This window comes from Leptinotarsa decemlineata, unplaced genomic scaffold, assembly GCF_025532065.1.
Source record: "Leptinotarsa decemlineata unplaced genomic scaffold, Ldec_3_MD MMD2_P_RNA_scaffold_9, whole genome shotgun sequence".
Classification (NCBI taxonomy): Eukaryota; Metazoa; Arthropoda; class Insecta; order Coleoptera; family Chrysomelidae; genus Leptinotarsa; species Leptinotarsa decemlineata.
Window position 1 is genome coordinate 6,182,855 of NW_027412536.1, and position 16,441 is coordinate 6,199,295.

At 32.2% G+C, this 16,441-nt stretch overlaps 1 protein-coding gene across 1 annotated transcript in view; it reads left to right on the forward strand.

The window, feature by feature from the left end:
* Ccm3 (programmed cell death protein 10 Ccm3) overlaps positions 1-12,716 on the forward strand; it is a 35,454-nt gene extending 22,738 nt beyond the window's left edge. Inside the window, exons 3-5 of the mRNA XM_074170528.1 lie at positions 8,257-8,389; positions 11,411-11,575; positions 12,523-12,716. Of these exons, the coding sequence (XP_074026629.1) occupies positions 8,257-8,389; positions 11,411-11,575; positions 12,523-12,607 (383 nt within the window). The 3' untranslated portion in view covers positions 12,608-12,716. The remainder of the gene's footprint in view (positions 1-8,256; positions 8,390-11,410; positions 11,576-12,522) is intronic.
* The last annotated feature ends 3,725 nt before the right edge of the window (positions 12,717-16,441 follow it).

Below are 16,441 nucleotides of genomic sequence, written 5' to 3' on the forward strand. Positions count from 1 at the left end.
ATATATATATATATATATATATATATATAAATCAAAAATTAAACAATTTGTGGACACAACACTCAAAAAGGGGGGGCAAACCGCGGACACGTGTTTCTGGCTATTGGCCTAATCAGTGCGGTGCAGCCAAGTGTAAAGATGGGAAACACTTGTTTACCGAAATCAGGAAACAACACAAACGCACGGAGTCAACAACAGGAGCCAACCGCACATTTGTGGTTCCAGTTAGAAGACCTAGAATTCCCAGGCTACATCTAACATGACCACGGAGGCAGCTATAGCTACCTGCGTGACATCCGGGTCCAGGATAAATACAAATAGAGATTTTATCGAGTGTGCATGATATAAATCAAAAATTAAACAATTTGTGGACACAACACAACACAACGTGTCCGCGGTTTGCCCTCCTTTTTTGAGTGTTGTGTCCACAAATTGTTTAATCTTTTATTTATATCATGCACACTCGATAAAATCTATATATATATATATATATATATATATATATATATATATATATATATATATATATATATATATATAAATATATATATATTTTTGATATGTATCATACACACTCGATAAAATCTCTCTCTCTCTATATATATGCACATTTTTTTGCTATTTTTATCACATTCCTTGATGATGTCGTCCATGAAAATGTTAAAAAGCATTGGGCTCAATGATCCACCTTGTCTCAAACCCTCTTTTGTTTTGAAACCTTCTGATTTCATGTTGTTCTTGATAACATAATTTCTATTATTTCTATATATGTTTTTAATCATATTTATGGTTTTTTCGTCGATATTTCTATTTTTCAGACTCTCCCATAATTCTGTTCTTGGTACCTTGTCGAAACCTTTTTCTAGGTCTATGAATGCCAAATATATATTTTGGTTTTCTGATCTTATCTTTTCTATTATTTGTTTTATTGTGAAGATGTGGTCTTGTGTGCTTCTTCCGGGCCTGAACCCAATTTGTGGTTCTGAGAGTTGTGACTCTATTTTATTCCTGAGTTTGTGGTTAATTATTCTTTCTATTATTTTTGTGCCAAAAAAATAGGTGATAAAATATGTCTACTACAATTGGAAAACTCAAACGAAAAACAGAAAGTGATGAAAAATAAAAACAAACTCAGCAGCATCAATGAATACAAGGTATATATTTAAAATCTGTTTTACCGTTAACCAGCTGTCGCACCCCTACGAATGACAACCCTCAGAAGTCGAAACTTGTGCGAGCTAAGGATTAACGAGGTCTTACCTTTTAACGTGTGATTCCTAACATGTAAATGATGATATGTCAAAAGAACAAAGAGAAATAGAAAAAAAGATACGAAATCAAGCTAAAGAAGAAAGAAAAGAAGGAAAACATGTGAAAATTGGATATACAAAACTAAAGATAGATGGAGAAAAATGGTACTGGAACCTAGAAAGAAACGAACTAGAAAAAGAAAAGAAAACACCAATCAATACAAAAAACTGATAATGAACACAGGAAACAGATCGAACAAAGAAGAAAACGGCAAGGAATTCGGATTACGATATTAGGAAAAATGAAATGATAACGAGAAGTGGCAATAAAAATAATAAAAAAAATGCATGGTTACTAGGAACGTGGAACACTAGAAGCTTGAATGGAAAAGAAATTGAAATAGTAGAAGAATTTGAAAGGAACAAATTGAAAATACTAGCAATAACCGAAACGAAAAAAAAGGGACAGGACAAATACTATTACAGAATGGACACATATTAGTATATAGCGGAGTAGAAATAAAACAAAGGGCATCAGCTGGAGTTGGATTAATAATACATAAAGACTTAACCGAGAAAATTAGAAAATGGGAAGCTATAAATGACAGAATAATAACCATAGAAATAGAAAAACAAAATAAAGAAGTGAGTACAATAATAGCAATATACGGACCAGATGAAAATGAAAGAATAGAAGAAAAAGAAAAATTTTGGGAAAAATTGACAGAAATAACCGAAAATGCAAGAGGAACAATAATAGTTATGGGAGATTTTAATAGCAGAGTGGGAAAACAGGACCATATATACAAAACAGTGTTAGGAAAATATGGAGAACAAACAAGAAATGACAATGGAAAGAGAATGCTTCAATACTGTCAATTACAAAACCTGATCATTACAAATACATTTCACCAACACAAAAACATACATAAATTCACAAGAGTACAAGAAAGCAGAGGAGAAAAATCAATAATTGATTACATTCTGGTACAGAAAGAAAATAGGAACAATGTTCTAGATGTTAGAGTTAGAGTTCGAAGGGGAGCAGAAATACACAGTGATCATTTCCTATTGACAATAAAAATCAAAGGAGACGCAACAGAAAAGAAACAAGAAACGGTGACTAAGAAAGGTGAACACATCACGATCAGATCATATAAAATGAGAGACACAACTGTAGCTACTAAATATAAAGGTATTACCAACGAAAAACTTGAAAACAAATACAACGACATCAAGAAAGCAGAACTACAAGAAGCGTGGAACATTTTTAGAAATGTTATCATAGAAACAGCTATCAGTACATGAGGCACCTACAAAACAAATAATAATAGAAAACAGACATCATGGTGGAACGATGACATAAAGGAGGCTATAAAAGAAAAAAAAATACAATGGAAGAAATACTTGAACAATAATACAACAGAACAGTATGAAATATATAAAAACCGAAGAAAACAAGTAAAATCATTAGTTAATAAAGCAAAAGAAAGGTCATGGATTGAATTCGGTAATAAACTAGAAGAAGACAGTAAAAGTAACCAAAAACTATTCTACAAAGCACTAAAATCCATGGGATCAGATAAACCCGTAACAGACATACAAATCAAGAATTCAAAAGGTGAAATAATTACAAACGAAATAGATATAATGAAGAGATGGAAAGAATATTTCCAGACACTACTAGGACAAGGAAATGAAGAAGGATCAATAGAAACAACAGAAAGGAACCAGTTGAACGAAAGTGAACCATTGATAGAAATGCAAGAATTAGATGAAGTAATTAAAACATTGAAAAATGGGAAAGCACCAGGAGAGGACAAAATAACATCAGAAATGATGAAAAACTTAGGAGAAACTGGAAGAAAGAGCCTACTAGAAATAATCAATAAGGCATGGAAAAAATTAACTATATTAGAGGAATGGGGAACAGCTCTAATAACACCGATACATAAAAAAGGAGACTACAAAATTTGCAATAATTATAGAGGGATTACGTTACTGAATACCATAACAAAAACAAAAAAAAAATAATTACAAATCATACTTACAGTAAAAATGAGTAAAAAACAATTAATTGAACATATAATTCAACGAAGGAAAGTTTGGTTTGACAAATGTCATACCTTCACATAAATGTCATTTTTCAATGGGCATGATGATTTGATAATCTTTGACTCTAAAGGGAAAGTTGATTGATACAATTTTCATTATGCAATTAGAAGACTTATTAATTTCAACCATTTCAAGAAAAAGGCGTTTGGAAATATTTTTTTCTGTATGTAAAACTTTGATATTAGTGTAATTTGGTTTATGTCCTGTTTCTATAGAATGTTGCGCTAATGCACATGATTTCTTATTGAGCTTTATATCACTTTTATGTGAAGTTATTCTATCTTTAAGAATTCTAGGTGTTAAAAAATATTACTGGAGTTTTTTCCCAACACCAAATCGTTATTTTTACACCTCGGCACGTGTTTCGATCACCAAGTGATCATCTTCAAGAGGAAGATAAAACTAAAAACTACTCAAAACTAAAGCTACTTATACTAATCGGGTACATCATACAGGTAGGTAATCAGTAATACCACCCATACAAGTGTACCACCCTAAATTAATTTTACAATTGGCCTTTTTATTATTTTACAATATGTCCTTATGTATGTTTAAATGTTACAGCTGTATATAGAACAATTTTCAGCTATATAAAATTAGTTTCACAATATTGCCTATCTAAATATATTTACAATGTGTCTTTTTGTAGTAATCAGTAAACCCAACAATATTATTTCAACAAGCTATATAGTATGGCTATTTGGTATTGGTGGTTTGGTATTATTTCTACACTCTCATAGGCATCTAGTTAACAACAACAGGCAACTAGATGCCTATGAGAGTGTAGAAATAAGTAATCATAGTAATATTATGAATAACGATAACGGACCAATACCAAATAGCATACTATATAGCTTGTTGAAATAATATTGTTGGGTTTACTGATTACTACAAAAAGACACATTGTAAATATATTTAGATAGGCAATATTGCGAAACTAATTTTATATAGCTGAAAATTGTTCTATATATGGCTGTAACATTTAAACATACATAAGGACATATTGTAAAATAATAGAAAGGCCAATTGTAAAATTAATTTAGGGTGGTACACTTGTATGGGTGGTAGTACTGATTACCTACCTGTATGATGTACTTGATTAGTATAAGTAGCTTTAGTTTTGAGTAGTTTTTAGTTTTATCTTCCTCTTGAAGATGATCACTTGGTGATCGAAACACGTGTCAAGGTGTAAAAATAACGATTTGGTGTTGGGAAAAAACTCCAGTAATATTCATTACTACACCAAAGGTTCCAAACAGTACATCACAAATTCTAGGTGTTGTTCCAATATAATCCAAAATACAATTGTTACAAGGGATTTCAAAGTGAGATTATTAATGATAGTGATTCTTATGTTAAACTTAAAAGACATCCTGTTTCGACAATACAACAAAAAGCAAATAAAATCATTACAGATTTGAAAAAATCTAAAATGATATCAGAAGATGAAGCAAAAATGTATATTATTTATAATTTTGTATCACCCAATATTTCTTCCATTTATGCTCCAAATAGCAAAATTGCCCAAATGGTTACTAAAATTCTCACTGATGCCTATAATTATGAAAATTAATTCTATATTGAGGATTCTTTCGATTTTTCCAATTTTATAAATGAAAAATCATTACCTCCAGGTTATATTCTGATCAGCCTTGATGTGATATCACTTTTTAGCAATATACCTATGCATCTAGTGGAGAAAAGTATTATCAAAAGATGGAATGATATAAATAGAAAATATTCAATAACCCAAAAAAAGTTTATTGAAATAATTGATTTCATCTTCAACTCAAGTTATTTCTCTTTCGAAGGTGAATACTATAAACAAATTCTTGGTACACCAATGGGAGCTACTATTTCTCCTATTATAGCTCAATACATAATGGACTATCTTTTTGAAAACATATTTCCTAAACTGAGTTTTGAAATTCCTTTTTTAAAGAAATACGTTGATGATGTCATTTGTGCAATACCTTATGACAAATCTCATGAAATTCTTGATGTTGTCAATAGATATGATGAAAAATTGCAATTCACTATCGAAATAGAAAATAATCAGACCCTTCCTTTTCTTGATACAAGAGTTATCCGTGAAACTGATAATTCCTTGATCACTGATTGGTATGTGAAACCTACTAATTCAGGAAGATATATCAATTACTATTTTTTTCATAAGAAATCAGTCAAAATCAATTCAATAATCTGTTTGAAAAAAAGAATAGAAAAATTAGTACACCCTTCCCTCAAGCAAAAAAATCTCAAACTTCTTAGAGACATATTGATCGAAAATTCCTTTCACAGAAAACTTCTCAATAAAATAATTTTCAATACTGGCAGTAATACAAATTCCGATGTAATCAACAGAAATGTATGTAATAATAATAGTTCACCTATCAATTTTTCTTATAAATCTATACCTAATTTTGGAAATTTATCTTCAAATATCATAAACTTTTTCATAATGAACAAAATATCAAAATATGCCAAAAAAATATTAAAACTATAAAGCATTTGAATACCAAAAAGATAAAACGGATGCTACCAAAAAGTCAAATGTGATTTATAACATTCCTTGTAACAATTGTATTTTGGATTATATTGGAACAACATCTAGAATTCTTAAAGATAGAATAACTTCACATAAAAGTGATATAAAGCTCAGTAAGAAATCATGTGCATTAGCGCAACATTCTATAGAAACAGGACATGAACCAAATTACTCTAATATCAAAGTTTTACATACAGAAAAAAATATTTCCTAACGCCTTTTTCTTGAAATGGTTGAAATTAATAAGTCTTCTAATTGTATGAATAAGAGAACTGACATTGATAATCTCAGCAGTATATACAGACTTACTAAAACTACACCAAAAATCATAATGATAGTAATGAAAATTGTATCAATCAACTTTCCCTTTAGAGTCAAAGATTATCAAATCATCATACCCATTGAAAAATGACATTTATTTGAAGGTATGACATTTGTCAAACCAAAAAAAATCCATTAATGTTCAACTCAATAAATTATAGGCCCTGAAGAAGCTTCCCGCGGGAAGAGAAAGCTTGGCAAAGTAAAGCAGAGTTTTGATTTTTTGACTGAGAGACCCCGTCATTCAATTTTACTGTACATTTCTCCAGTCGCTAGGATTCTCAACTTTATATATATATATATATATATATATATATATATATATATATATATAAATAAATAAATATATATATATATATATATATATATATATATATATATATATATATATGATTATTATTCACCATGTGCATTATAACATGCCCAAGGTTGCCCCTTTCCTCTCATGCAGACTACTACACTTTGTAGGTACATGTGGCACATGTACCAGTACCTACAAAGTCGTAGGTCTGCATGAGAGGAAAGGGGCAACCTTGAGCTTGAATTTCAAGTGAAAGTCTACTATGTTAGATATAAATGTAGACAATTTTTGTCTTATTTGAAATATGATATGTTGTTCAGTATACGACTGTCGAGAATTCATACTTTTCAGAAAATTAAATTTCGGTTTCATTCTTTGCTTCCTTGCTTAAATCCCAATGTTATATTCAGCTTGTATACTTTAGACTCCTGTCCATGAAAAACAAACTCTTCTGTTCATGAATATCAACTAAAGCTGTCTATTTCAAGCTTTAACAATATCTCGAAATACATTTTTAAAGAACTCTTTCGAGGAAAATGTAGTTTTGGGATAAACTTCCAGAGATCGTCTTTCCCAGTAAATGTAAGCTACAGCTTATCAAGGATATTAGTATAATTTTTGGCATCTCTATAAAACAAACTTGAACGTTTCAGAATCAAAAATGGAAAATGCCAATAATGAACAGCAGTTTTCTTTCTTTTGTTTAATATACAGAAAGTACGAAAAATATTATACATTTTCAATAAACTCAATATTTTTTTATGAAAAGTGTTGAATTATTTGTTTAATACTGAACAATTTTCTTTGAAAGATATTTTTTAGTGGATGCAATACTTTTTACTGTTTTTTTGGGTATATGAAATTCCACAATCTGAAAATAAAAAAAAGCTGAATCAATACAAAATCTGCTGAAGTATAATAAAGGGCAAACTGAAAAGTTCACCCCAAAAAGTTACTGCCCAATAATGAACCACTGAAGAGTCCGATTAGTCAGTAACTTGTCGTATGTCGTATTCATAAATTTTGTCTACAAATTGAAAAAAAAAATTTATACTTAGCTCTTTAGTGGGCGACGTTTCGGAGAGCAATCTTTTTCTGTTTTCAAAACCTGAAATTTGCTTTAAAACCTTCGCCTCAGATTGTGAAGAACTCTAATTTTTTTGACATACGTGGAAAGAATGAAATGTCCAGATACACGTTTTTTGAGAATTCAATTGATGTTCATATTTCCGTTTTCAACCTCTCTCAGTAATGGCAAACATGTACGATCCATTTCCACACTTGTTACCTGCTAATATAATATATGCATATTCTTTGAGTTTTCTGATTATTTCATGGAGTGAAACAAAAATTATCACCAAGGAAACTCCTGAAAAATTTAGAAAACCTGAAATTCAATAAAGTGAATTTCAGGTTTTGAAAACGGAAAAATTATTGTTTTCCGAAACGTCGAGCACTAAAGAAAGCTAAGTATAAATATTTGATTTTTTTCAATTGATTTCTTCAATTTATAGGCAATGAAGTTACTGACTAATTGGACTCTTCAGTGATATTACGCAGTAACTTTTTGGGGGGGAACTTCAGTTTGCTCTTTTATTACACTTTATCAGATTCTTTATTATTATTGTGAAAGGTTATATACCCAGAAAACAGTAAGTAAACATTTTTCATTCAAATGAAATTTCACATATTCCATATTGTTCAAATTGTTATATTTTCAGTAGTGGAATATCGTCTCAATAGATCAGAAGATGCATTCCAGGAACTAAACAGAAAATCTGCTTCACTCAAAAGGATCCTCAGTAGAATTCCAGACGAAATAACGGATAGAAAAACATTTTTGGAAACTATAAAGTTAGTAAAGTTGATTCAAAATGTGTCCATTAAAATACTTTTTATAAATCAGATTTACACTGACAAAAATGAGAATATCTGTTTTATTATTAGTATATACATGGTGTAACATAAGTATGTTGAAATATTCAAGTGATGTATTCTTTAGACAATTTTAAGAAAAAAGTCTATATAAACTTGTGTCCAGAAATGCTTCGTTTCGGAGAAACAGGGTGTTGAAATTATGACTTTCCACAAAAAAAAATACCCGGGTATCAAATTTCCTGCAAATAACTTATTTTTTTACAAGTTATTTTTAAAAAACGAACAAAAAAATCAATTTCAACTCCCTGTGTCTCCGAAACGAAGCATTTCCGGACACAAGTTTATAAACCTTTTTTGTTCCTAAAATTGTTTCAGGAATACGAAACTTGAAGATTTTAACGTACTTATGTTACACCCTGTATAGTAAACCATGTGCGAGTGTTGCACGCCATATTTTTTAATGTTTTTTTACTTAACTTCATATCCATTTTCATGTGAGTGAGTGTGTGTCTTGTGGTCAGGAGATCCTAGGATTGTCTGACTACCAGTGTGTGCTAGTATTTAGCGTTAGCCAGAGTGCACACGGGGAGGCGAACTAGCTCTACACCTCACGGCAAGTGCAGAGATGCAAGAGGAGTTCAACCTGACCAATGCATGGACCCAAGAATGAACCGCTCAACAAGGCAATAATATGCCCTGCATTACCCAAAAGTCTTTGATCTATCACGCAGCACCTGGTCCACACTTTACAGAATCAGAACGCAACATGGCAGATGCGCATACCTCCTGCACAAATGGGGCAAACAACTATCACCATACTGCGACTGCGGAGAATATCAAATGATTAAACACATCATGGAGAAATGTCCCACAAGATCCTACAATGGTAGACCTGAAGACTTTCTGCTGGTAACTGCCGGGTCGATAGATTAGATCAACCGACCAGTAAAACTTTATTCAGAGATTTTCACTGAATAGTTTTCAAAACCGCAACACATGTTTCACTATACAATACAATAGCTTCCTCAGGCATGTTCATAGAGTATGAACACACCTGAGGTAGATCAGTGAAAATTTCCCAATAAAGCATTACTTAAATACGTTATGGATGTTAATCAAGTATCACCCAATTCAATCATATATGTTCAACAATAATTTTCTTCTAAAATTTCAGCTACATAAAATCAATACAGCAGTGTCCAGTGAATTTGAAGTTTTTGTCAGTATTTTCTTGATAGATTAGATCTACATTTATTGAAACGTCACCAGAACAAATATGCTGTTTAAATTGAAAGAAGTTTGTTTCTATAGGAGATTAATTTTTGAGAAAGAAAGGTTTTGGCTCTCTACTTTTCCATCTTGTTACAGAAAATATGGGAATCTTCCAAAGAAAGGAAGAAAGCAAAGAATTTAAAAATAAAGTCTTCAATTGCTTTCTTCCTGTCTTCAGAAGATTCCCACATTTTTTCTATAAAGATGGAAAAGTAGAAAGCCAAAGCCTGCAAAATCTCGACGCGCGTTTCGCTAAAGGAAAAAGTGTTTTCAATAGGTTAGTTTGAGGACAGAGGTTCCAAATTTTACCTATTTAGGTCTACATCAATAAATCATACTCTGTGAATTAGTACATAATGGAAAAAATTCAAACCTGCCCTGATGTAGAAACCAAATTATTGATAAAAAACAAAATTTCTATAGTTTTATAGCACTCCAAAAATTATAATTAGATTAACTAGATAATAATTGATTTAATATTTGAAAATGTTCAATTGTGTTCTAATCTGATATGTCATATGTCAGTTATTTATTGGAAGTTTCACATTGACATGAGATGTAAAATATTTTATTGTTCAACACTCAATATTTATAATTGTTTGATATTGTTTGATAATATCTATACATGGAATTTATTATGATGACCATTATGTGCTAGAGCATAATAAGTAGACATAATGATTACACCCTCCAATTTTTACTGGTACTAGTGGAATTCAAAAAAAAAGTTTTTCCAATCTTTAAATTTGTGTAGTTTTGTTTTATGCAGTGGCCATGATGTTTTCAGTGGTAATTTCTCATCAGCTTTCCATGTTATTGCAATTAATATTTGTGAAAGTTCCTCGATGGTAAATTTTCGTTATGTGGACACCCGGCGATTTTGAAAAAATTTTTGACTGTACTTACGTATTTTGATGCGTAGATTACGAATCCGAAAGAAAAAAACGGCGCTCTCCCTTATTTAAAAAGTTACGGCCCTTCAAAGTTCAGAAAAGGGCAACTTTTCAGCCTTCTTTTTCACTAAATAAACTATATAAAAACACAAGTATTTATTCACTAGGTCACCTTTACACCTTATTCCTCCTTCTTTAACACTTTTCACTTCAATAATCAACATTTTTCTTATAAAAAACTTAATTTAAAAACGAATGCTTCTCCTGGTGACATTATTCTATTTTTAGGTTAGTTACTAGTGACATTTCAGAAAAAAGCGGTTGGTATTTGCCGTCGCCTACTATTTCAAATTCGTAATACACCACCAAAAACCAATTTACGATCTAAAGAATGAAGGTAAAAAAACATTTGAATTACTTCAGGAATATGGACTGCATCAGTCGTACCAACCATATCATTAACCTTAAAAACGTAAAATACAGTGATATGTAACCAAAAAGCAGCTCCGTACATTTTTTAACATTTTTATAAGAAAAATGTTGATTATTGAAGTGAAAAGTGTTAAAGGAGGACGAATAAGGTGTAAAGGTAACCTAGTGAATAAATGCATGTGTTTTTAAATAGTTTATTTAGTGAAAAAGAAGGCTGAAAAGTTGCCCTTTTCTGAACTTTGAAGGGCCGTAACTTTTTAAATAAGGGAGAGCGCCGCTTTTTTCTTTCGGATTCGTAATCTACGCATCAAAATACGTAAGTACAGTCAAAAATTTTTTCAAAATCGCCGGGTGTACACATAACGAAAATTTACCAGTTGTTTAATTTTTCTTGTTTCAGAGAAATTGCTAGTGCTATAAAAAAACTTTTGGATGCTGTGAACGAAGTTAATGGTTTCATACCAGGAACGACAGGAAAACAGTCATTAGAACAAAGAAAACGAGAATTCGTCAAGTACTCAAAGAGATTCAGTAATACTTTGAAAGAATACTTCAAAGAAGGACAGTAAGTGACAAAATTACATTGTTTTCATTTTATTTTTCAGTATTTCTGTAAGGTTTTTGATAAAATATGTAACAAATATAAAACCCGGTGTATTTCATTTATTAGTGTGATTTGAAGATTTTGAAATGGTTTATTGAGTTTTAAATGAGATTTTTATTTGAAGTACTATTATCCCAAACAGTTTACTGTAAAGAGTGATATTCGAGGATTGAGTTTTCTGTAGATTCCATAGGTGGGTCTTTGTAAAAGATGTCATTGCCCTTACTTAATCAAAATGTATTTTTATTCAAAAGTGTACAGTCGAAATTTTTAGTATACCTTGGTAATTTTCTAGACTTTTCATGTAAGAAATGTTTCACATTTTTGGGTTTAGCTTTTGCCAATCAAGGTTTGAAGGATATATCTTTGTCTCGTTCCTAACACTAGAATAATATTTTATAGGAGTAATAAACATGAAATTTGTTCACACATTTACTTCTATCTCACAAACTTTACAACAAATATTCAATGTAATTTTAATTTTATAACAATTTTCTATATTGAATAAAACAACAAATTGTTTTCAATCATAACTGGCGCTCAATGAAGTTTTAATATAAAAAAAATCAGTTTGTAAACTCAATCTGAAAAAAAGTAATGCAACAAGTTTATAAAAGAGTGAAAATCAGGCTATTAGTCTATTAGAAATCTGTACACTACCTTTTTTAATAGGAAATTTCATTTTTAATGGTAAACTTGACGTACTCAAATCTGTATTTCAGAGCTGATAGTGGTCTACATCATAGATCATTTATTTACTCTATTCGAAACTCTTTATAGTTAGTTCTCTGAATTTCCTTCCTCACTCAAAAAAAAAAGTTTTTTCTTTGTTGAAAATTATGTCGGGTTGACGTATTTACTGATTGAAAAGTATTATTTGAGAAAAATAAAATTCATTTTGATTTCAGTGCCAATTCAGTATTTGTTAGTGCCCTTTACCTAATTCATCAAACTAATATGATAATAGCGACTGTGAAGAGCAAATGCGAATGAAGTGGATAGAATTGAAACTGTGTCATATTCTTGTTGACTGTTGAAAAATCGTAGGACTTCAAATTAGTTTCAATGCTGATTATTATTTTTAATCTTTTTTTTTTTCAAATTACATGATGTATCCCAATTATTAACGTTTTTGGTTAGGGCTAGAGTATTATTACAAATTATTATTAAGAGATATGTAATATATGTTATGAAATATAATGTTGTTATGACACAATTTGTATTGATTGTAAAGAAGTATAAAAATAATTAAAGCAATTTGGACTTTCGACTGGTTACAACTAATAATTTTTTTTTTGCTATTATTCTTTTTTTATTATTATAATTATTATGTTAACCCACTAATTTTGGGTGTGGAATTGGCCGCGGTGGTAGTGCGCCCGACTCACGATCGGAAGGCCGTGAGTTCGATTCCCGCCTCGACCAGATATTTTTCTCGAGATAATTTATCTGGTTGACGCTGGGATGATTCTGCAATCGTGTTAGGAACCACATGTTAAAAGGTAAGACCTCGTTAGTCCTTAGCTCGCACAAGTTTCTCAACTTCTGAGAGTTGTCGTTCGTATGTGGGCGACAGCTGGTTAACGGAAAAACATATTTTTTTTAATGCCTAATGGCACCATATGGAACCATAAATCTAAAGAACAAAGTTGTATTCAAATGGAGGAGTGAGGGCATGTTTTGATTATGAAAGGTTAAAGATATATTTTAGTGTGTTTAAAGTATCACCCCAAAGAGTTTCACGACTTTGGTTAGTAACTGAAATGGCTTTTCTGTGATTGGAGATTTATGATTTCTTGACATTATTGGGATAAATTTGCGTTATTGTCATTCTATATGTTCGTCATGGAAAAACTAACAACGTTCATTTTTTGAACAAAATAACTTAATGATATCTATGCAACAAACATGCATGCATGGAGAAAAACGTGATAATTACTTTGATGTCACTATAATTTAGCATTGTAAATAGGTTGATGTAGAAGACAGAAGGGAAGGACAAAAAGAGTAGATGAACAAAGATACTTCTGGCATACTTCAAGGTCGTGCGTCGCTGGTAAGTGTTTCAGAGAGAAACTTTAGTGAGTGGAAGAGAGAAACGTGTGACGTAATCGATGCAGTATGGAATGAGTATCGAAGAGATTCAAAGAGCATGGGCCCCCTTGCTCTTGGCCCCCTTAGTACTCCGCTTCACCGCTCAGGCCCCCTTGTCACGTAATCCTAATTAAAAAAAGTTTATAGTTATGAGAATCGAACTCGGTTCGACCGCGTGGTAGGCGTTGTCCTTAGCTCGACACCAATGTAAGACATTGGATATGATTGAGAATGATGGATATTTATAACGTTTGTTTTTGTAGGGACCGAAATTGACTTATTCATTATACTTGACCGCATTTTTTTGATTTCCGTAAAATGGTGAAATTGTTTTACGTTGCTAGCGCGATTTCGGTGTTGCCGGTTGTAGAATAAATTGTTTATGAGGCAATATAGCGTTGTCTGTTTCAAAATTAAGCATGAAGGGTTGGGAATACGACTCGATAAAAATTGGAAACGCGCAAGTGATATATTTTATGATAATGAATCAGATTTAAGAAAAAATATGACAACTCAACAGTTCAAGCTGCGATCCCTCAATGTGTACAAGGTGTCTCAAAATACATCATTAAAGAACAAAACATGACGAAGTGTACAGGGTGCGTCAAAATACATTATATAAGAAAAAACATGTCGATTTAACAAAAGTCTAGCTTTCTAACATGTCAGAAAGACACTAAGTCGCATCTTCGTTAACCAAGTTAGCATCATCAGGAGAAAGAGGATACCCAAAAGTGTCGAGGGGTTACGCGTTGTGGACTCAACGTGGGGGCAATGGGGGAGCGAAGTATTCGACCGTTTTACAAACGTTTCGATTGTTTTGCGTGCGTTTTCGACCTTTTTTCGTGTGTTTTCGACCGTTTTGCGTGCGTTCATTCGTTATCGTTTTGTCGTTATTGTCGTTTTTTTGTTGTTTTCTGTTTTTGTCAAGGGTATATTATCATAAGGCGGTGAGGTTAGATAAAAGAGAAGAAATGATTTTGTCTCACCCTGAATGCATACAGGGTGAGACACCTTCGTTGTTGTCGAATGTGGGAACCATCCATGTTGTATTGTCATAGCCCTCCAAATTCACAACGCGTGTCGGTATATTCAACTCGTGAAATTTTTCAGTTAGAAAGTCATGTTTTTGATGTCCCCGCACATAAATGACATCGACACCTTGTAGATTTTCCATGAGGATAGCATCCAATTGATTATATTCCACAAAGCCAGAGGAATACCTCAATCCGTGAATGTTTCGCTCCAAGTAACAGGCGGTACGACGATCTTCTTTACTCAAACAGGAAAATGGTGTGTTTGACAGCAATAAAAAGTTACTACACTGAATTCCAATCCTAATGGCTATTTCTTTAGGATGGAATTCTTGCTCGACGGTGAAGCCTTGAACATCTACATCAGCTATTCTCATGTTGACTCTTCGATTGATACTGAAGCAAAATCACATGTTCAGTTCCATTTTTTAATAATTTCGCTGAGTGGGAGGTGTTCTATGACAGTGTCGTGCACAATTATGCAATAGGCTCTAGTATTTTGAAGAAATCCCTCGGATGCTTCGATTTCAAGTTTTACATCAACACTGGAACTTTTGATGCTCCCATCCCTTCTGGAACAATCGATGACAAAGAGAGCTTTGTCCGCAAAGACGGTGGAAGTGAGAAGAGGATTATGTTGATTAATCATTTTGTAGCTGAGACCAAATTGTGAGTAGTTGAAATGAGCTTGCAAAAAATTCCCCTTTGCAAAATTCAAATGCATATTTTCCTTGGGGTAATTTTCACCGTTTAGAGTTGAGCGTTATATTGGTGATATTCAAATGATTGCATATTGTTGGATCATTGTTGACAGTGTAATCACGATTTTTTTGTAAACATACAATCACATAGCGAGGACTTTCGAGGAACGAGGAAGTCTTGACGGCCCATAATTCATTTTTTGCACCTTGAGTAAGAGCAGGCAGCATATGTAGTTCCCATTTTCCGAACGGTATGAGAATAGGAGTGTCAGCTTAGATAGCTTTCAAAAGTTACAATTTAATTTGATCATGAGGAAAAATTCGTTTAACTTTCAATTCGGTATTTTCAATTTCCAATTTAACTTCAGTTTTCGGTGAAAGTGCAGCAGGAGTCTCTTCTGTTTTAAAACAGTTGCTATCATCTCTAGCTCGTACTAATCGAATGGTATGTTTACCGTAGTAAACACACTGATAATCGTTGAAAATATTCAAAAAATGCTTGATGGGTATTAGCATGTTGAATGTTAGATGCGTTGTGTTGATAATGCCTGTATTGTTGGAAAGAGTCCAACCGGAGGTGGCCAAGTGTTTGATATGTTCGTCGGTGTAGGTGAGAAAGCCTCTAAAAGTACTAACAATTCCAAGTTCACGAACTGCTTTCAATTGGTATCTCCACTCTGCTTATAACTAGCAGATTGAAACATGAAAGCGCCAGCATTGTTTACGAATGACACCTCACCGACCTGTTTGGTCTTTTCAACTTTTCCACTAAAGAATAGCAGACTATCGTACAAAGCATCGTAGGCATCAGATTGATTGATGTTGATTTCAATAACATCGTTGTTGCGAAAATACTTGACCTAAGGATAGTAGGTACGCCACTCTACCTTTTGTATGGACTCATCGATTTGCGGTTTTCGGAAAATGTTGAACACTTGATTGGACAACATGATAACCAAGAGATTCCAGAAACAATTTATTTTCCGTTGTCAATAGTT